Source organism: Cololabis saira, chromosome 10, assembly GCF_033807715.1.
Source record: "Cololabis saira isolate AMF1-May2022 chromosome 10, fColSai1.1, whole genome shotgun sequence".
Taxonomy (NCBI): Eukaryota; Metazoa; Chordata; class Actinopteri; order Beloniformes; family Belonidae; genus Cololabis; species Cololabis saira.
Genome location: NC_084596.1, coordinates 42,119,129 through 42,140,056, shown reverse-complemented (window position 1 = coordinate 42,140,056; position 20,928 = coordinate 42,119,129). Strand labels below are relative to the sequence as shown.

Here is a 20,928-nt window from a genome sequence, read left to right as displayed (position 1 = left end):
GAAAGACCCTGCTGGGCCAGGGAGTCGAACCGGGACCTTCTTGCTGTGAAGCAACAGTGCTAACCACCAAGCCAACATGCTGCCCTATCATCATTTCAAATTTGCAAAAAAAAAATAAGCATCTCCTTTTGGTTCATTACTTTTGGGTGAACCTTTTTCCTTGTTTATTTTCTCCCCAGCAATTTAAAAACAACAATACAATAAAATGTGTTTTCAGCCCTTGAAATCTTTACATGGCCTCCTTCGTATGTTGTGGTCTCATTGAGCCTAATTGTTTCTTTACTTTCATGAGGCCGTAACAACCTTTGTGAGGCTGACTAGAGGCTAACAACAGTGTTTCCTATGTGAAGTGGGTATCCGGGTTGCTATAGGCTCACCATAACGGTATATAATGTTTAGTATCTACTAAAACAAAACTTCTGCTGATGTAATGGATAACACAAATATGTCTATTCTGTGTCTGGCAGGCAAACGTCTACTGTGAAAAAGTTATGCTTCTAAGTATTTGGTCCTGAACTTGACTTACTTGACTTAATCCTCTTTGCCCCGTCTGGAGCATAGGGCCTCAGTTAGGCGTCGCCATCTGCTGCGGTCTCTAGCGATGTTCCGCGCCTCATGCCATGAGGTATTGGCGTGTTCTAGGTCCTTTTTGACTCCTCTCCTCCACGACAGTCTGGGTCTACCCCTCCTTCTCTTGCCCTGGGGATTCCAGTGTAACACAGCTCTTGTGATGGATGATGGTGGTTTTCTCAATGTGTGTCCTATCCACCTCCTGGTCCAGAACTTAACAGAGACAAATTACTGCTCGATACTTGGGAGCTTTTCAGGCATGAGACTTGAAACGTTAGAGTTTATTTTAAGGGGAGGACACTCAAAACATTGCTAACTTTCCACAAACCATCACTAAGACACCTTGACAGCAGTGGTAGTAACAAGGGCATGCATGGCCATGAAATCTGTCATGTGGGTGACATTTAATGGTTCGTGCGATACACACTAACTCTTGAAGTCATATTTTGACAACAATGTTTATAGCATTTGCCATTTCACGTTGCTTTGAAAGCTCATATTAACTCCATACGTGTCCCGTCACTAAGACTAAGACGCTCTTATAAACTTTGAGCGAAGTTTGGAGTATCTAACCTATGGTTCCATCGTGGAATTATGGGTAAAAATTAAACTATACAGTATGAGCTTTTTTGTTTGAAACAAACAAAGACTTGGATTAAGACTTAAACTCCACAAGTGTTAATGCTTTGATTGATTAATAGAGAATAACACCATCTCTATCCTTTCATGTGCTTTTCCCTCTTGTAGATCTCTAGCTTGTTTGACAGTAGTTTGGCCGGGAATCACGGGACCCGACATGTGGACCCTCTTTATTCTGTTTGCTCTGTCTCTCTGGAGCAACAGTCAAGCCTTCATCAAGAACCCCGTGCTCTCCCGGATACGAAGGGCTCCGGAGGCCGGCGCGGAGAGCAAAAAGTGCTCTTACACCTTCCTGGTCCCCGAGCAAAAGATCACAGGCCCCATCTGCGCTAGCCGTGGCCATTCCACCGACAAGGACAGGGTGACGCGCCTGGATGTGGCCTCGGTGCGCGACCTCCTGTCCAAGCAACGGCGAGAGATGGAAACGTTGAAACTGATGGTGGATGTGGACGGCAACCTGGTGAATGAGATGAAGCTGTTGAGGAAGGAGAGCAGGAACATGAACTCCAGAGTCACCCAGCTCTACATGCAGCTGCTGCATGAGATCATCAGGAAGAGGGATAACTCGCTGGAGCTGGCCCTGCTGGAGACACGCATCCTTAATGCCACCACTGAGTCACTGCGCCTGGCCTCACGCTACAGGGAACTGGAGGTGAAATACGCCGCTCTGTCTGCAGTGGTGAACAACCAGTCGGTGCTGATCGGAGCGCTGGAGGAGCGCTGCATGCAGGTGTACAGTCACAGCCAAGAGCAGCCGCCCCTGGGACCTCCACTCGTGCAGGTGGTGCCGGAGAACATTCCCGTCAGCGTGCCCCGTTTCACCAACGAGATCCACAGAGTCAACACCCGGGGACTCGCCCGGGAAAGGGGCTCTCGCTCGGGGCCACCGCCCACGAGCAGCACCCTAGAAACTATGAAATCTGAGAGAAACTTCAGCACGGAAGGTGAGCGATGGAGAAAAAAAAGGTCTATTCATTAATTTACTTTAATGAATCACTCAGTTGAATTATAATCTGGACCAGTTGTGGTCAAATGTAGAGCATTCCTGGCTTTGCAGGCCAGTCATAACAAAATAATAAACCCTGGCCTGGATACAGCTGCAGGTGGGCCAGTGGCCTCATTTCAAAGGTTAGAGATTTGCAAAATCAGCTGGAACACTGCTCGATGCTCAACAGAAAAAAATTTAATATATATATATATATATATATATATATATATATATATATATATATATATATATATATATATATACCAAGATGGAAATAAAATGGTGCAACATCTGAATTGAGGCTGAGGACTAAAGGCACAGCGAGGTAATGACATATCCAGCTCCTCTAATCAACTGAATTTCCTGACATATTTAGATTACCATTGCCCAAGAAAAACAAAGTGTACAGGATTTCAGTAAAGCTTTGTATGAAAATGATCCTTTGCGAGACTTTTCCAGTGCGCTAGTTGTAGACCAAAGCTGGATTTGATGGATACTCGTTGTGCGTGCCACAAAGTAGCTCATCAGCTAAGAGACTGACCTATTTCTTTACAATATTATCATTATTACATTAATAACCCAGGGGGAATTTACTGGCCCTTTAAATAAACGGACTGCCATATGTGCTATTGATGAAAAAGGTTATTATGAGAGTGTAGGATTACAACAAAAAAAAGGCACATTAGTGAGGACAGCTTAACAATGTGGCTGTGGTCGTCTGGCCTGAACTTAAACAAGGTCTCTTACTGATGTGTCCTGATTGGCCCGTTTAAGTAAATAGATGGTATTTAAATCATATACTGACTCACGTAAGTTAGACCAGGTGCTAATATCATTCTACTGAATGATTTAGAAACATGTACATTTTGAAATGAACTCTACAACTACATAAAACTAAAGACGTGCCATGTGGTGCTCTGTGTTTTCCATCCGGACCCCTCTCCCTCTCTTCCCTCTCCATCAGGTCCGTTCAGAGACTGCTTCGAGGCCCAGGAGGCCGGCCACATCACCAGTGGCGTGTACCTGATCCGCCCAGACGAGATGGAGAGGTCAATGCAAGTCTGGTGTGAACAGGATATAGACAACGGGGGCTGGACCGTCATCCAGCGCAGGAGAGACGGATCCGTCAACTTCTTCAGGAGCTGGGAGAACTACAAGGTGATGACAATGCCACTTCCTCATCTTACCCGCTCTCTGAATATCCATCCAGACACGGCCGTTATACGACCCACCTAGGGGAACCTTTCGGGGTCTCTGAGATAATTTCCTGAGACGGAATCCTTGTGTAAAATATATAGCACTCTGTCAGCAGTCACTTTCATCCGAGGTCATTTGGTTTGAGATTCCCATTATGAAACACTAGCTGCCCTACTAAGAAGGTATGTTCCACAGCTCAAGCGGCAACCTTTTTCCCCCCCCCCCACAAAACCGCTACTAGCATGCGGCCTTCCCAAATGGATGGATGGTTGGCTCGCTGCACTAAACCATAGAGAGCTGTCTTATGAAAGCCCTGGGAGAATGAGGTGGGCTATATTGCTCTTGGCAGCTGCTGCAATCCAGTGTTCCACTTAGCGCAGCCAGCCTAACTGGAAGCTAAATCGCTGTATTCAGCACTGATTTGTCCCCGCGCTCGTTCACCCCCAGAAACAAATGCAACAGCAACACCGAGGAGGCCCCCGAGCTGAAACTTTGCATCATTCATCATCTGCTGGCTCACTCAACCAAGCCACAATCGCAAACCCCCGACGTTCTCTTCCAAGCGAAGTGTTTTGGAGGCCCAAGCCCAGACACCGAGGCTCATGACTGTTCAGCACAAGTTGCCCAAGCCAGTTTCATCATTAGTCAGGACTCAAGTGATCTGTGAGCCTCAGCATTCTCAAGTCACATGCTTATTTTCCAGCTCAAACTCTGCCACATGGTTTTTCTTAAGGATCTCATAGACAGACTTCTACCGTGTATCTTTTTTCTCTCTCTTTTGAAGTTGTCCTGAATTACAGAGCCAAGAGCAAGACAATCCTTAAAACTAGATTTCTCATTTGTTCTTCCCACAGACTTCTCCACAGGCGGTTTTATGTTCCTAAATAATGCTCGTGTTTCTAAACTCTTCAAGCCATCACATAATAAACAAGCCGCATTATTTTCTGTAATCTTTTTGTAACCTTCCCCTTTCATTTTCCTTTGATCCAGAACGGCTTTGGAAACATAGACGGGGAATACTGGCTGGGCCTGGAAGGCATTTATAAATTAGGGAGGCAGGGAGACTACAAGCTGCAAGTGGAGCTGGAGGACTGGATGGACAAGAAGGTGTACGCGCAGTACAGCAGCTTCCACCTGGAGCCCGAGAGCCAGGGCTACCGGCTCCGGCTGGGCACCTACCGGGGCAACGCCGGGGACTCCTTCAGCAGCAACAACGGCAAGCCCTTCACCACTCTGGACCGGGACAAAGATGCTTTCACAGGTACGTACGCGTGGCAGAATCAGATGGGATCTTTAAAGTGAATCGTGATTTTCGAACATGTCATACAAAAAGAAATTGCTGCACGAGTCTAAACCAGCATCTGCCATCCTGATCAACAAGCCGCGGCTCATTTTACAAGTTTCCATGCTCTGAGCAAAATAAAATAGGTGCTTTTGAAGCTTTACTGGAAGTTAATGGCTCTCCCTCTGCTATTCGTTTGAATGAGGAATACTGGTTAATGCTGTTGAGCTGCAGGTCGAGAAAGAGTTGAACATTGCCCACCACGCCAACATTAATAATAATAATACTCACTCTCACTCATCTTCTTCCACTTATCCGTTCCCGGGTCGCGGGGGCAGCAGCCTCAGCAAGGATGCCCAGACTTCCTTCACCCCAGACACTTCCTCCAGCTCTTCCTCCAGCTCTTCCGGGGGGAGTCCGAGGCGTTCCCAGGCCAGCCGAGAGACATAGTCTCTCCAGCGTGTCCTGGGTCTTCCCCGGGGTCTCCTCCCAGAGGGACATGCCTGGAACACCTCCCTAGGGAGGAGGGACATGCCTGGAACACCTCCCTAGGGAGGAGGGACATGTCTGGAACACCTCCCTAGGGAGGAGGGACATGCCTGGAACACCTCCCTAGGGAGGTGGGACATGCCTGGAACACCTCCCTAGGGAGGTGGGACATGCCTGGAACACCTCCCTAGGGAAGAGGGACCTGCCTGGAACACCTCCCTAGGGAGGAGGGACATGCCTGGAACTCCTCCCTAGGGAAGAGGGACATGCCTGGAAATCCTCCCTAGGGAGGAGGGACATGTCTGGAACACCTCCCTAGGGAGGAGGGACCTGCCTGGAACTCCTCCCTAGGGAAGAGGGACATGCCTGGAAATCCTCCCTAGGGAGGAGGGACATGTCTGGAACACCTCCCTAGGGAGGAGGGACATGTCTGGAACACCTCCCTAGGGAGGAGGGACATGTCTGGAACACCTCCCTAGGGAGGAGGGACATGTCTGGAACACCTCCCTAGGGAAGAGGGACATGCCTGGAAATCCTCCCTAGGGAGGAGGGACATGTCTGGAACACCTCCCTAGGGAGGAGGGACCTGCCTGGAACTCCTCCCTAGGGAAGAGGGACATGCCTGGAAATCCTCCCTAGGGAGGAGGGACATGTCTGGAACACCTCCCTAGGGAGGAGGGACATGTCTGGAACACCTCCCTAGGGAGGAGGGACATGCCTGGAAATCCTCCCTAGGGAGGAGGGACATGTCTGGAACACCTCCCTAGGGAGGAGGGACATGTCTGGAACACCTCCCTAGGGAGGAGGGACATGTCTGGAACACCTCCCTAGGGAGGAGGGACATGCCTGGAACACCTCCCTAGGGAGGTGGGACATGCCTGGAACACCTCCCTAGGGAGGAGGGACATGCCTGGAACTCCTCCCTAGGGAGGAGGGACATGTCTGGAACACCTCCCTAGGGAGGAGGGACATGTCTGGAACACCTCCCTAGGGAGGAGGGACATGCCTAGAACACCTCCCTAGGGAGGAGGGACATGCCTGGAACACCTCCCTAGGGAGGCGTCCAGGAGGATCCGGTACAGATGCCCAAGCCACCTCAGCTGACTCCTCTCAATGTGGAGGAGCAGCGGCTCGACTCCGAGCTCCTCCCGGGTGACCGAACTCCTCACCCTCTCTCTAAGGGAGCGTCCAGCCACCCTGCGGAGGAAACTCATCTCTAAGGGAGCGTCCAGCCACCCTGCGGAGGAAACTCATCTCTAAGGGAGCGTCCAGCCGCCCTGCGGAGGAAACTCATCTCGGCCGCTTGTATCCGCGATCTTGTCCTTTCGGTCACTACCCAAAGTTCATGACCATAGGTGAGGGTAGGTGCGGTAAACATAAAAGTAAAGACGTGACATGTCGTGCTCAGAATGAACTGTCCATAAAAATTATGAACAGGACCGGTGACAAAGGGTGCCCCATGGTGCTGAGGCGTGAAGTGGGGATGTTGAGAAGTCCAGCCGAGGTTGAGCGGAGGGTGGGGAGGGAGTGTATTCATGTAGGAGGTCACAGAGGTCAGTGGGAGCTCAGTTGTGGATTGATTTTTCTTGGATCTCCAAACTACTGATGTTTGGAGGTGTTTTTTTGGAGAACGACATGCTTTTTAAAAGGTACTTTTACTATGTAGTTTAAAGCAAATCAAAGCACTTAGAACATTTTGGCAAACATTTGATCATGTAACAAAAATAAATGAGCTTCAATGGTTTGCAACTACAAACCTGAATTGTCACTATTTTCATCTGGTCCTGGGAACCTGGCAGTATATGGGGGACCAGGAGTGTCATGCAGGTGGTAATGGCGTTTCCATCAATTAATCATTGAGAAATAAGAATACTGAATAATACAGAATACAGAATAATGTTACTAAATCGGATCTGCTTGGTCAGCCCGTTGGCCAATCAGAGAGCTTTGTTGCATTTACAGGCCTGATTTGCATCGTTTGACCTACTGCTCTTTGCTCAAGCCCCAGAGTTCCATGGAAACAGGAAAATGAGAGGCTGGAGGAGGAGGTGATAGATATAGGGCAAACATTTTGAAGAAAAAGATGTGAGTAATTATTTAAATGCCTAAATAGAAAATTAATTTTCAAATTCAGATATTTATTTTGAAACTCTGTTTTCAAATAGATTTTAAAATGACATTATTTGATTATTATTTTATCATTTCTTAAATAATTTATTTTGTAAAAATAATAAAACAGCTTAGAAATTAGACTTCAGACGTTCTTAGACGTTCATTTATTTATCAACTCATTTGCGATCCAATTTAGTGTTACATAATTTTATTTTCAAATGAATAACCGATTATAAAAAGGCCATATTACCATTTGCATGACAATCCTTGTGCATAATTACACTTGTACTGCAGTGCACATGCTTTTAAGTCTAAAGTTTTACCAATCAGGATATAATGAAAGAAAAAAACATAATCTGGTCCCTAGCAGCTCTTAGCGTATAGCAATTACAACCTCAAGTGAACAACAGCATTATTTATGTGTGTGTTTAACAGAAAATGAACCAAAGTCAACAAGTATTTTGTTAAAAAAAAAAAAAAAAAAAAAAAAAGGATACACCCCATGATGCAACAGCATGTGGATATAACTGGATATAACTGGAAGGAAACGTTTTATAACCAGCCTTGAATCTTTTCCACCTGTTAAAAGTCTTCCTCACGCTAGAATCATGGCCTCTAATTTGTTTGGAAATAGCCCTATAAACCTTTGCAAATCAACAGCCTATAAGTTCTTTTTCAAAGATTATTGCTGACGTGTTTCCTGCTTGGTCTTGTGTTGAAACACACCTGAATGCTCCAGACCGGTAACGTCTGCTTATATAGAGGAACTCACGCTTGTTGATGATCAGTTAAAACCCCAGGAAGCATTAAAAAGGTAATTTTTCACAGTTTCTACATTTAGTTTTAGGTTTTTGTTCAGAAGATACTGCCATTGCATCATATGGCACGTGTCTTCACTCAGCTAGGCTGTCCAACTATTTAACTAAATAAAAATGTATAAAACCTTTCAACGGACAGAGGATTTGACTCTAAGTCACTTGCAGACAGTTTCTGACGTACACTCGGCGTTGCTGCTCGTTTTTCCACATGTTTATCCTGCTTTAGATTTGGAAATCCTAACATTCGGTTATTTCCATCTACGCTGTTGTTTTCCTAGACATGGCAGAAATACACGACTCTCTTTTACCCGACTGGCTCTCAGATGATCAGTGTTCAGACGGACTGTGAACGCAGTGATCTGGACGGTCAGTCCTGTAGCCTGAAATCCTGCAAAGCCCCAAGCAATGCAGCGACTTCCTTCTGTAAATAAATAGCTGACTCACTAGCGTGCGTGACCCCTCCACTTTTTCATACATCAGCGTGAGGATGTCACAGCTCAAAAGCTAAGGAGTAAAACATTCCTTGGTAAGGATTAAGTAAATAAATAGCTCGTGACTTTTTCCAACTGGTATCAGACTTCTGGGGGAAGCAGTCAAAGTGTTTGACTCCTTAGCAACAGCATACCTAAAAGTTGACGGCTCAAGGACTCGCCGCACTAGAGGAGAAGCTCATTCCTGTCGTCTCTGCATCAATTCAGTCAAAGCTAAGGTACGGCCAGGTTACGCGTGACAGAACTTAACTACAGTATCAATCAACATGCCCAGCAAATACCCATCACAGAAGTCTGCTATGTAGCTTATCTGTGTGGTCAAGAAAAATTGGAACCTTTTCAAATGCAGTCTCGCTCACATCCTGCTAACGTAACTATGAACATTACACTTTAACAACGTGTGGATCAATTCAGCCAATGAGCCTTTACGCATCCGTTTTCATCGACAGTAAGCGACAGAGTTAGAGAGCAGAAAAAAACGTATCTGACGAACGCAATTTAACTCATTCTGTTCACTTCATCCACTATGTCAGTGCAACAATATCACAGGGACATCCCAGTTTAACTTCAAACAGTTAAAGTTCAAATGCAAAAAGGAAAGAGAGAGAGAGTAAAAAAAGTCAAATATTTCCCTTAAACAGATTGATAAGAGGGTAGGGTGATTTGATATCTTACCTTAAGATGAACTTGCATAATTAATCCATCAGTGGCTACAGCCTCATTAATATCTTCTGCTGCTGGGGCAACATTGGACCATCACTTGCCTTCTTTCTTTTCTTTTTAAATTGCGTGGTTGTCTGCTTCCTTTTCATTTTTGTAAGTTAGTAACACTGCAGAGCGCACTAAAAACGAGATTGAAAGCGACCACTGTCGTCAGGGACCCTGGGACATCACATTTCAAGATATGAGGGGGGTTCGATCAGGATTTGTCGTTTAAACCATATGTCAATCAGGTTTGTAAAATAGCCTTTTTCCATCTCCGTAATATTGCAAAGATTAGGAAAATCCTCTCACAGAGTGATGCAGAAAAACTAGTTCATGCGTTTGTATCTTCTAGACTAGATTACTGTAATGTGTTGTTAGCAGGATGTCCAAGTAATTTGCTGAATAGGCTCCAGCTGATCCAAAATGCAGCAGCACGAGTACTGACAGGAATTAGCAGGAGAGACCACGTCTCTCCAGTGTTAGCGTCGCTCCATTGGTTACCCGTAAAATTCAGAATCCAATTTAAAATTTTATTACTTGCGTATAAAGCCCAAAACGGCTTAGCTCCGCATTATTTGCAAGACCTGATAGTGCCTTATGTTCCTGTCAGAGCTCTCCGTTCTCAGAGTGCAGGTTTACTCGTAGTTCCTAGAGTATCTAAATGTAGATTTGGTGGGCGGGCGTTCTGCTATCAGGCGCCACTACTATGGAACCAACTTCCAATCTGGGTTAAGGGGGCTGACACCACCTCCACCTTTAAAACTAAACTTAAAACATTTCTGTTTAGTAAAGCCTATAGTTAGTGTTTAGTAAACCTCTAGCTGGTGTTGGTAAATCTCTAGGTAGTGTAAACTTTAGTGTGTCAGAGTCGCTCCTGTGGTTTCTTGTGCTGGCCCCCCCTTCTCCTCCCTTTTCTCTCTTTTGTCCATGTTGCAGCATCCTTTGCCGGACACCGGAACCTGCAGTGTGGGAGTGAGGGGGGCAGGGTAACGGCCCCTTTTGGGCGGGGGAGAATGTTCGTCCCTCAAGACTCCTCTCCCTGGCCCTGCCCCTTCTCAACCTTTCCCCGACCCTGCACCCCAACCTGGGACTTGATGATTGGGCCGGAGCTTCGGGAGCTGCGTGCTGGCCTGCGGTCCCCACCCCTGGTCATCCCGTTGCTGGCCCCCCCTTCTCCTCCCTTTTCTCTCTTTTGTCCTGCAGGTGGCCGTGGGTGGCTTGTAGCTTGCATTACGGAGCACAAGTCTTTTCCTGACCCTGCACCCCAACCTGGGACTTGCTGATTGGGCCGGAGCTTCGGGAGCTGTGTGCTGGCCTGCGGTCCCCACCCCCGGTCATCCCGTTGCTGCTTCCACCTGCCTGCTGTGCTGTTGCCGTCCCTGACCCACCAGTCTGGCCCTCGGCAGGAGGGTCCCCCCTGATGAGCCTGGTCCTGCTCAAGGTTTCTTCCCTCCTAAAGGGGAGTTTTTCCTTGCCACTGTTTGGCTTAAGGTTTTTCTCCCACTAGGGGAGTTTTTACCTGCCATTGTTTATGTAATAACTGCTCGGGGGTCATGTTCTGGGTATGGGTCTCTGTAAAGCGTCTAGAGACAACTCTGTTGTATTAGACGCTATATAAATAAAATTGAATTGAATTGAATTACAAGTGTTGGGAAAGATAATTCCTAGTGAAATCCATCATGTTGTTCTGATTTGCATTTGTAGTTATTTTAAAGGAGCATGAGGCAAGAATAAGAAATGAGACTCATTAGCGCCACAATGACCGTCGGGGTTCCTGCAGCCAACAGCCAAGCCGGCACGGGAGCGCCGTTCAAATCAAGCTCTAAAAAGGACTTACAATGTTATCTTACCTGGTCAGTAGGAAGTGAGCCATGTCAGCATCTGTTTTCAGTCCCAATTCAAGTTGAAGCTGCCTCCATGACTCAAACCCAATCCAATGTTTACTCGTGCGCCGCTGAGCATGCAGCGTCATGTGACGTCACATCCGCAGGACAGCGCGGGAAATTCCGGTCACAATTGCAGCACATTTTGCAGCACACAGCCTGTTCAAGGCAACGGAGAGATACACTAGAGGAATCATTCTTTTTGGTTTGGAACGCTTCATTTGACATTATTACTAGAAAACTTAAAACGTATACGAATTCTTTTCATAAATCCTGCCTCAATCCTGCCTCATGCTCCTTTAAATGTATTAAATAATAGAATAATCAATAAACATTTACATTTTCCCCTGAAGCCGAGGTGTGGCGGCTGCCATACCTTGCCATACCCAATTGACGCCCCTGCTCTGATACCTAAGCATGCTTTTCTTCATTGATCTCCCCTCCTGTTTTCCACCTACAGGTAACTGTGCCCATTTCCACAAAGGAGGCTGGTGGTACAACGCTTGTGGCCAGTCCAATCTCAACGGTGTCTGGTACTCCGGAGGCGTCTACCGCAGCAAATTCCAAGACGGCATGTTCTGGGCCGACTACGGAGGAGGCTTCTACTCCATGAAGTCCGTCCGCCTGATGATTAGACCCATAGACTGAGACTGCCCTCGTAAGCCAGCCTGCTCAAAGGCTAACCAGGCTAAACAGGCCGGGGCAAGTTAAAGACTCATGTTTTACTTTATACGTCAACACTGATTGGTCGATGGTAGATCTGCAACCAGGTCCGCAACAATGGAAGTGACCGCCCGTCAGTTAGAGAGCATCAAGGCACAAACTCGCCGTCAACGTTGTTCTTTTTATGTCACAACAAATGCATATATTCAAGGGACCTTTAATAATATCAAGGTCCTTAAAGGAGACATACAGTATTTTGCCCCCTTATTTCTTTTTCTTTTTTTTTTTTACAAAAGTCGTTAATGAAATGTCTGTGACATACTTTGATCAAAACATCAGAGATGTTGAACAAAAACACCCTTCTCAGCCGTGTTTCAGGGAGTGAAGTCAGCCGCGAGACTTCTTTAACTGTCTCTCTTCAAATTAGCGTGAAGCTTTGCCCCCACTTATGAGGAAAAATGCAGGAAGACGTGAAACTGGGTGGAGGTAAAGATGGAGAGGCTGGATGGTTCTACTGTGATCCGCAGCATCCTTGGAGATCTGAACAGCTCACTGGGTGAGAACGCTTCAGACCCGTACACCCCGAAACAAGGCGACTGCGTCGTTGCCGTAGCTGAGGTTTTGAGCTAGTAGTGACTTCATACACCCGAATAAATGACCTTGAGAGCAGAAAATAGTGACTTGAGTGTCACGAGCGTCACAGGATCTAAATGCAGCTTTTCCTACCTCACCAAGATATATGTCTTGTGCAAACACTCATATTTGGTATCTAATTTGCTATAAGTGCTGGGTAATAGCTCATGTTACTACCTGCACGGATCTATCTCTGTATCCTCTGCAGGACCTCGAGGAGCAGGGAGTTTGTACACTCGATTGCACAAAAACAGTGGTGTTCTTATTGTAAATCCCTACACTTAAAACAACTTTTTTTTTTTTTAAACTACATGTTACAATACTTTAAGTGCAGATGACCACAAGTATAATTTATGAGTATAATTAAGTTATCATAACAGTGAAAAGGACCAGGTGTCCTGAGGGAACAGTAAATGATCCTGCAGGAAATAAAGTGGGACCAGTTTCCATCACTGGAAAACAGGACAATCATTCTCACACGGTGTTCTCACACGTATGGAAATTGCTCGTTCATGCTTTTTTCATTTGGAGTTTGATTAAAGTTCAGTTTGATTCTGAGAAAAGACGTGCATCCTTGGGAGGACGAGAGTGGAATAATGTTTTCTTTTTTTTTGTTTTTGTGGTTTTCAAGCATGAAAACTATGCCAGCCAAGCACATTGAGAGTTTTAAGCACCAGGACAGACAACGAGAAACACATTTCTTAAAAAACCAGACAGGATGGAGAAAGAAAACGAGAGGGGTGAGGAGGAAGGGGTGGAGGGGATGGACTGGGATGGAATCCGTCCAAATTTCCAAGTCATTTTTCCACGTTACCCCACACCCCCAATCTCGCAATCTTCCCCTTAAGTACAGAGAAAAGCTACATTCTTTCCACACAGTGGAGGTACTTGAAATCTATGCTTTTGGGAAAAACTGCCTTTCGCTGACAAAGTCATGGGTCTCACTCTGTAATCACCGCTACGGATGGAAATCATTTTAGGGAAGCCATCTCGGAGGCACAAACTGGTAGGTTTGCTCCGAACAACAACGCTTCATCCACAGCAGACTGGAGACAAACAGCCCTTTGTTTCTGGTGTCAAAGTAGCATATATTACGTTTCCTTTCTTTTTTTTTTTTGTGAACCACGAAGACTCTCACACCCATGTCTTTAAAAAATTTTGTACCGCAGCAAAACACAAACCGTGGACACTAATCAAACCCAGCCAGACGTGTAAAAATACAGCGTCCCATAAAAACCGTGTAATTATCTAGAAATTAAGCAGAAATAAAAGCTGAAAACAATTACAATGCTGGTAGAACAATGCTTGACTGCAAACAGACACAGAAATGACATCCAGGGTCACCCCATAACACACTTCAACCATCCAGCACACTAAAGATGCTTTAGTCAACGACTATTATGACTAAATATCGTCGTCGACGAACCTTTATCACCTGAGGAAAAAACGAGACAAGACGCAACGAAAATGCTGGTCATGTGACGATAATGATAATTAAATAAATAAAAATAAATGCAATATCGTAGAGGAAGAAAAACGAAACAAAAATGTAGATTACAAAATAAAAACTCTAAAACGCTAAAATGTGTCTTCATTTACGTTGACCAAAACGAGACAAGACTAAATGTTATAACAAAGATCCTTAATGTACAAGTTGTTTCTTCTCGTTTAGTCTTTAAACCAGTTTAGTCTTTAGATCTTTGGATACACTTTCCTACATAGACGTGGAAAAGAAAACCCAATGTGTCGTCGAAAAAGAAAAAGATGGGGAGAAATGCGGAAAAATAAATATTTTGTAAACTCAAATTAAAGTCTTCTGTATCTGGAATGAATGTATTCTTGAGTCTATAAGGTAACAATAATATAATAATAATAATAAGATAACCTTGTTTAAATTGTAAAATGGGTTTGGCTAAATACAATCTTTGACTAAAACTAGACTAAAATGATCCTGGACAATTCTGACTAAAACAAGACTAAAACGCTCAGACTTTTAGTCGACTGTAACTTGACACGACTAAAAGGAGAATGAACGTGACTAAAACTAATAAAAACTAATATGATAGCTTGACCCAAAGACTAGACTAAAACTAAAATTGACTGTCAAAATAATAAAGCATGGCTTGCTTCTCTTATCTTGTTGACCACTCAACGTGACCTAAACTAAAAGCCTGAATCCTCCATTTACACACATTTATAGACTACAGTTTAGCCAAGACTAGTTTAACAACTGGCTCAAAGGCACTACAACATGTGCCCTGCAGTGGCTGGTGAGTGAACCAGCAACCTTCCACCTCCTACCAACCAGCACGTTAAAAAGCACTCCCTCTTTAGTCAGACTTTTTGTAAATATGTTTTTTTTTTTTTACATTTATCCCACAGAGATGAAAAGTACAGAACATATTACTTGTCTCTATAAAATGTCTCATTTTTAGTCTCATTACAAAATCTCATTACACTTAAAACAAGACTCATCGCTGGAAAAAACAACAATTTTCAACTGTTTCAAGTACCGTAGATTTTCACTTAAAATAAGCAGAAAAATCTGCCAGTGGAACAAGATTGTTTTGCTTGTAATAAGAAGATAAATCTTGTCCCACTGGCAGATTTTTCTACTTATTTCAAGTGAAAATTTACTTTAAATCTCATTACACTTAAAACAAGAGTCATCACCAGAAAGATAACTTGTTATTTGACAATTTTCACTTGTTGCAAGTACATTTTCACTTGAAATAAGTAGAAAAATATGCCAGTGGGACAAGATTTATTTTCTCATTACAAGCAAAAAAATCTTGTCCCACTGGCAGATTTTTCTACTTATTTCAAGTGAAAATTTACTTGAAACAGGTGAAGATTTTCAAATAACAAGTTATTTTTCTGGTAATGACTCTTTTTTTAAGTGTTATGAGATTTTTTTGACAAAAAATTAGACATTTTAACTAGAAATAAGACAAATATTCCTGGTAAGATTTGGAGTTTTTGCAGTGTAAAAGTGCATTGTTCAGCTGAAACATTGACACAATGAGTCCGCCATTCCCACCACCTCCCGTCCACCCACCCATATGTTTACAGGATATAAAGCACACTTGAGGAGTAATAGAACAGAAATGAAAGGGGAAAAAATAAAACAAAACAACAGAAAAAAAGGGGGGTTTTCACTGCTGCGATCGATCATGTGTGAGTTCCATCCTATTCATTGTCAAGGGTCTCCTGTAAGGAGTCATAGAGGTCCAGAAAGGGACTCCGTATTTTAAAAAAAGATTGAGAGGATCCCTTGAGTGTGTATTTGATTTTTTTTCTAGCTTTAAGAAATACATAACATCATTGACCCAATGAGAAAAGGATGGAGGCGCTTGTTGTTTCCATCTGAACAGGATCAAACGTCTCGCGAGGAGTGTGGTAAAGGCTGTAATAACACGGGCTTTATCCGGTGACGCAGCTCCAGATTCCTCTGGTGTCAGACCAAAGAGAGCACAGATCAGATCAGGGTCCAACTGGGTTCCAAACATCTCACTAAAAGCTTGAAAAATACTTTAAAGTCCTCCTAGAACCAGAATCCTGCATCAAATTTGCATTTCAGAAATTTTGGTTATCTATACTTGACTGGAGTAATTATTTTTCAGACGACTTTTTACTTTTACTCCTTACATTTTCACGCAATTATCTGTACTTTTAACTCCTTACATTTTAAAAACAGCCTCGTTACTCTATTTCATTTCGGCCTTTAAAAAAAACTATCCAGTTAAATTGCTCCATCCGGATAGAGTGAATTTGGTTGTGGTTGTTTCAGATGTTCTTGTCCAGTTTTGTTCTTACATCCGTTCCCTCAGATTCCTGCAACTAAACTTGGATGTACATTCCAATAAAGGTTAGGATAAATGATAACATGCCTCTGAAGTTTGACTTTTTGCACCATTACAATACTTATAGGCAACAAGTCCTCCTAGAACCAGAATCCTGCATCACATTTGCATTTCAGACCGATAAACGTGTCTTTATCGCAGAGACAAACCAGCAGCCCGTCCAGGGTGCAGCTTGCTGGGGAGAAGCTCCCGCAGCCCCGTCCCTCCATGTCCTTGAGTAGGACACGGCAGACCTGGGAAACAGATTGAATGGATGGAGTTCTCTTTATGCCAGTGTGCGCTTTGCATTAATGTGAAAAAAGCTCACGAGGAAGCAGCGGCATACATCACAAAGTCTCACGTGTCTGACGGAACTAGGGCAAGTCATTCGTTGGACGTCCACAACCTGGATTACACATTACTGTGTTTCACTTTTGTCTGGTTTCGTCACATCATAACCAGACTTGTGTTTCCTGTGCAAAACTGTCATCAATCCATTGTGTGTGTAAGCAGGCTGATTAGAGGGCAGACTTAACCTCATCATGTCACATGAAAGACTCATTCATGGATGAACTTTTAATCTGTCTGGCTAGACAGTTCATAACAAAAGCCTTCTCAAGTCTTATAGACGCTAATTACTTTAATAAAATAGAAAAACACAAGAGCATAAAGAGCTGAAGACTTACCAGCTCACAGCTGTTCACCTGAGACTGTTCCAGGACTATTTTACCCTTTAAGAAGATGCACTTCTTTTCACATCCTGCAGATTCCTTCTGTCCCACCGACATGTCTTTACAGCATAGAAATATGTAACATAGTAAAGAAAATTCAGGCTCTATTCAAAGTTTCACTAACAGTTCCCTATCAGAAACTTGAAAATTCATTACATGTTGTAATCCATTTGTTTCCTGAATAAAAACGTATATAAAACAAGTTTAACATCATTCCGAGCAATTATGCAACTACTTGCTTGGAACTATTAAAGCTCATAAAGGCTCTGCCTATTTTTGCACTTGGCTCCTGTTGTCCATTTAAAAGGTGCCGTTGTGGCCTGTGTTGCTGTTTTGCACGACTTTGGTTTCCTCTCGGTTTCAGACTTACAAGAACTTACAAGAACTTACAAGAACGAGCTGCTGAATTCAGCCCTTCATTACACGTGCATGTGTGAGAGTTGTCTCGCATTTTAATAAACTGATTCTACAGCCACTGAGACATTTAGTTTTGGCTAAACGCATCTCACACCAAGAACATTTAGGGAATAAAAGTATTATATTCAGGCCGATTGATACGACACGTATATATCTTTAGTGACTTTTGTGACGAGCATCAATCCTCGCGTAGTGAAAGAAAAATAATGTTATTGCTTAAACCTAACCAGATCATTTCTACGGAAGAGTATTAGGGCCAGGCAGGAGAGAAATAAAAATAATATTTTAGAGGAGGAAGATTTTTTTTTTCATTATGCACTTCGAGAAAAAAGTTGAAATGTCGAGAAAAAAGTCGAAATGTCGAGATTAATGTTGAAGTAGTAAAAAAAAAAAAAAAAAAATCACTGGGTTTGTATGTATATATTTATGTATGTATGTGTATGCGTATGTAGGCGTATATATGTATATATATCAAATATAGCAATAATGCACATACATATGCCTTTGGTTTTTACCTGCATGGTATCAATCATTAATATGTGTGCAGACAAGGTAAAAAAAGAAAAAAAAAAGTTGAAGTTGAATTTCGAGAAAAAAGGCAAAATGTTGAGAAAAAAGGCAAAATTTCGACTTTATTCTTGAAATTGTATTTCAACATTAATCTCGACATTTTGACTTTTCTCTCGACATTTCCACTTTTTTCTCAAAGTGCACAATAAAAACAAATCTTCTCCTCTCAAATATTTTTTCTCCTGCCTGGCCCTAATACTCTTCCGTACGAAACAGGGCAGGAAAAAGTCAAAGAAAAACAGGTACAGTGGTCATGTGTGAGGCGAGGGACCACCGGGCCTGTGGGCTTTCAGTCAGATCCATCACAACCCAGTCTGACAGCTTGCAACATCTGCTTTTACAAAACAGGATGGTTTGTTTTCCGAAGATTATATTCCCAAGAGCTACTCTCATCTTTTCCTTAGTACTGAACCAAATGGCTAATCCTCTTCACCCAAATGTTCTTTAAATCCTTCTTTCTTGTTGGCCATTATGTCCACACTACAGTTTAAAATGTGGTGAGAGTATTTGGGAAACAAAGGGTCTTCACATGAGACTTTGGTGGAAACCTCTCCCCGGACGGCCGCTGTTGGTTCCTCCATCACCACTGCAGCAGTCGGTGAAGCCTTCCAGTAATTCTGCCCACTACACACTGAACTCTCACATCTAGACTAACTCCATGGAAATATGGAAATGCATGACTGGCCCCTCAAAAAAAAAAAACAACCCAAAAAAACAAACTTGTTTGCGGTGAGACACAGCGAAGGAACAGTGACGGTGACATCCTTGGCTGCACTGAGGGGGGGGGACCACACTGACCAGCCCAGACGCCTGGGGACGGCTGACCGCTGCTGCAGTGTGGTCCTCTGAGAGCCACTGCACCGGCTGAAAGCCCTTCTTGTCACCGGGTGAAGCTTTGCTGTCCGCAGATTTCACCACGAGGCCGGGAAGACGTGTGGAAGAGTCCTCCACTGTTTGCTGGAGGAGACCTGCTGCTGGGTAAATATATATATGTGAGAGTGACTCATTAGCCCTCAAAGGCACAGTTAAGTGCAGAGGTGTCAAGTAACAAATAAGTACAAATACGTCGTTACCTTACTTAAGTAGAAATTTTGGTTATCTATACTTCACTGGAGTAATTATTTTTCAGACGACTTTTTACTTTTACTCCTTACATTTTCACGCAATTATCTGTACTTTTTACTCCTTACATTTTAAAAACAGCCTCGTTACTCTATTTCATTTCGGCCTTTAATAAAAACTATCCAGTTAAATTGCTCCATCCGGATAGAGTGAATTTGGTTGTGGTTGTTTCAGATGTTCTTGTCCAGTTTTGTTCTTACATCCGTTCCCTCAGATTCCTGCAACTAAACTTGGATGTACATTCCAATAAAGGTTAGGATAAATGATAACATGCCTCTGAAGTTTGACTTTTTGCACCATTACAATACTTATAGGAAACTAGTCATCATATCTCCTGCTCTCTGAAACACATGTTAATGCTCAATAGTACACATACCTGTATTTTCTGGACTATAAGCCGCACCTGTATATAAGCCGCATCCACTCTATTTTTAAAAAAATAATAAAAAAAGATATACAAGCCGCACCTGTATATAAGCCGCATCCGCTCTCTTTTTTAAAAAAGGATATGAAAAGCCGCAGATATTTATGTTGTTAAATTAGATATTTACTACATGTACAGAAGGATTTTGAACTGTAAATGATGTACATGTTTGTACCTAAATAGATCTTTCCTAACAGTGTCTTTAACACGGCAGCAACTTTGCTGATTAAAACAGGACAGAACCAAGAGAAAATAACCGGTATTTATTTATCTATTTATCTGTTTGAAATCTGCTTCTACCTACTTGTATCTGCTAAAGAAGAAGTAGCGTATTCTTCTTTGCATATATTTTGTCTTAGTTTTCATTCTAATTCCGGTTAGCGCTCCCCCTAGCGGTGGAAGAAAAATCCACAGAATAGCTTACCTTACAAATACCTTTGTATAAGCTGCACGGTTCAAAACCTATGAAAGAAGTAGCGGCTTATAGTCCAGAAAATACGGTATATGGTTCTTTAATATATTTGCATTATACTAAGATACATTAAAGGAGCTTGAGGCTGGATTGAGGCAGGATTTATGAAAAACAATCCGTATACGTTTTAATTTTTCTAGTAATAATGTCAGATGAAGCGTTCCAAACCCAAAAGAATGATTCCTCTAGTGTATCTCTCCTTTGCCTTGAACAGGCTGTGTGCTGCAAAATGTGCTGCAATTCGTGCCCGGAATTTCCCGCGCTGGGCTGCGGATGTGACGTCACATGACGCTGCATGCACGTTCTCCCCGTTCTCCCGTGCCGGCTTCACTGTTGGCTGCAGTACCCCCAACGGCCGTCGTGGTGAAGGGTGGCGCTAGAGAGTCTCATTTCTTAAAAGGAGCCTCATGCTCCTTTAATTTTCAATGGCTTTTGTCCTTAATGGCTTTTTTCCCCCTTACATTACTTTTACTTTTATACTTTAAGTAGTTTTGAAACCAGTACTTTTATACTTAAACTTGAGTAAAAAACTTGAGTTGATACTTCAACTTCTACAGGAGTATTTTTAAACTCTAGTATCTATACTTCTACCTGAGTAATGCATGTGCATACTGAAGACACCTCTGGTTAAGTGTCAAACAGCAAATCAATAGACAGGATAGGCAGCTGTTTTCTTTCAAAACAAGCATCATGACTCATGTTTTCCCCTGAGAGAGACGGCCAGAGAGAGCACTCCTCAAATCTGCTGCAACAAGCCTTTTGACTCAGGGCTCAGCAGACACGTGTTTGACGTGGATGATCATTCGTAAAAAACTTCCAGAAGAGCTTTCTGGCTGGAGCTGCGCTTACTGTTAGTTTTAACTGGTCTAAGATACACAGC

General features: G+C 43.4%; 1 protein-coding gene across 1 annotated transcript in view; it reads left to right on the top strand.

Annotated features, from left to right (window-relative positions):
• The window catches only part of LOC133453091 (angiopoietin-related protein 1-like), a 22,176-nt gene extending 7,050 nt beyond the window's left edge, over positions 1 to 15,126 (top strand). The window contains exons 2-5 of the mRNA XM_061732956.1: positions 1,318 to 2,153; positions 3,162 to 3,355; positions 4,385 to 4,655; positions 11,635 to 15,126. Coding sequence (XP_061588940.1) covers positions 1,367 to 2,153; positions 3,162 to 3,355; positions 4,385 to 4,655; positions 11,635 to 11,822 — 1,440 coding nt within the window. The 5' untranslated portion in view covers positions 1,318 to 1,366 and the 3' untranslated portion in view covers positions 11,823 to 15,126. The remainder of the gene's footprint in view (positions 1 to 1,317; positions 2,154 to 3,161; positions 3,356 to 4,384; positions 4,656 to 11,634) is intronic.
• Positions 15,127 to 20,928: the final 5,802 nt, after the last annotated feature.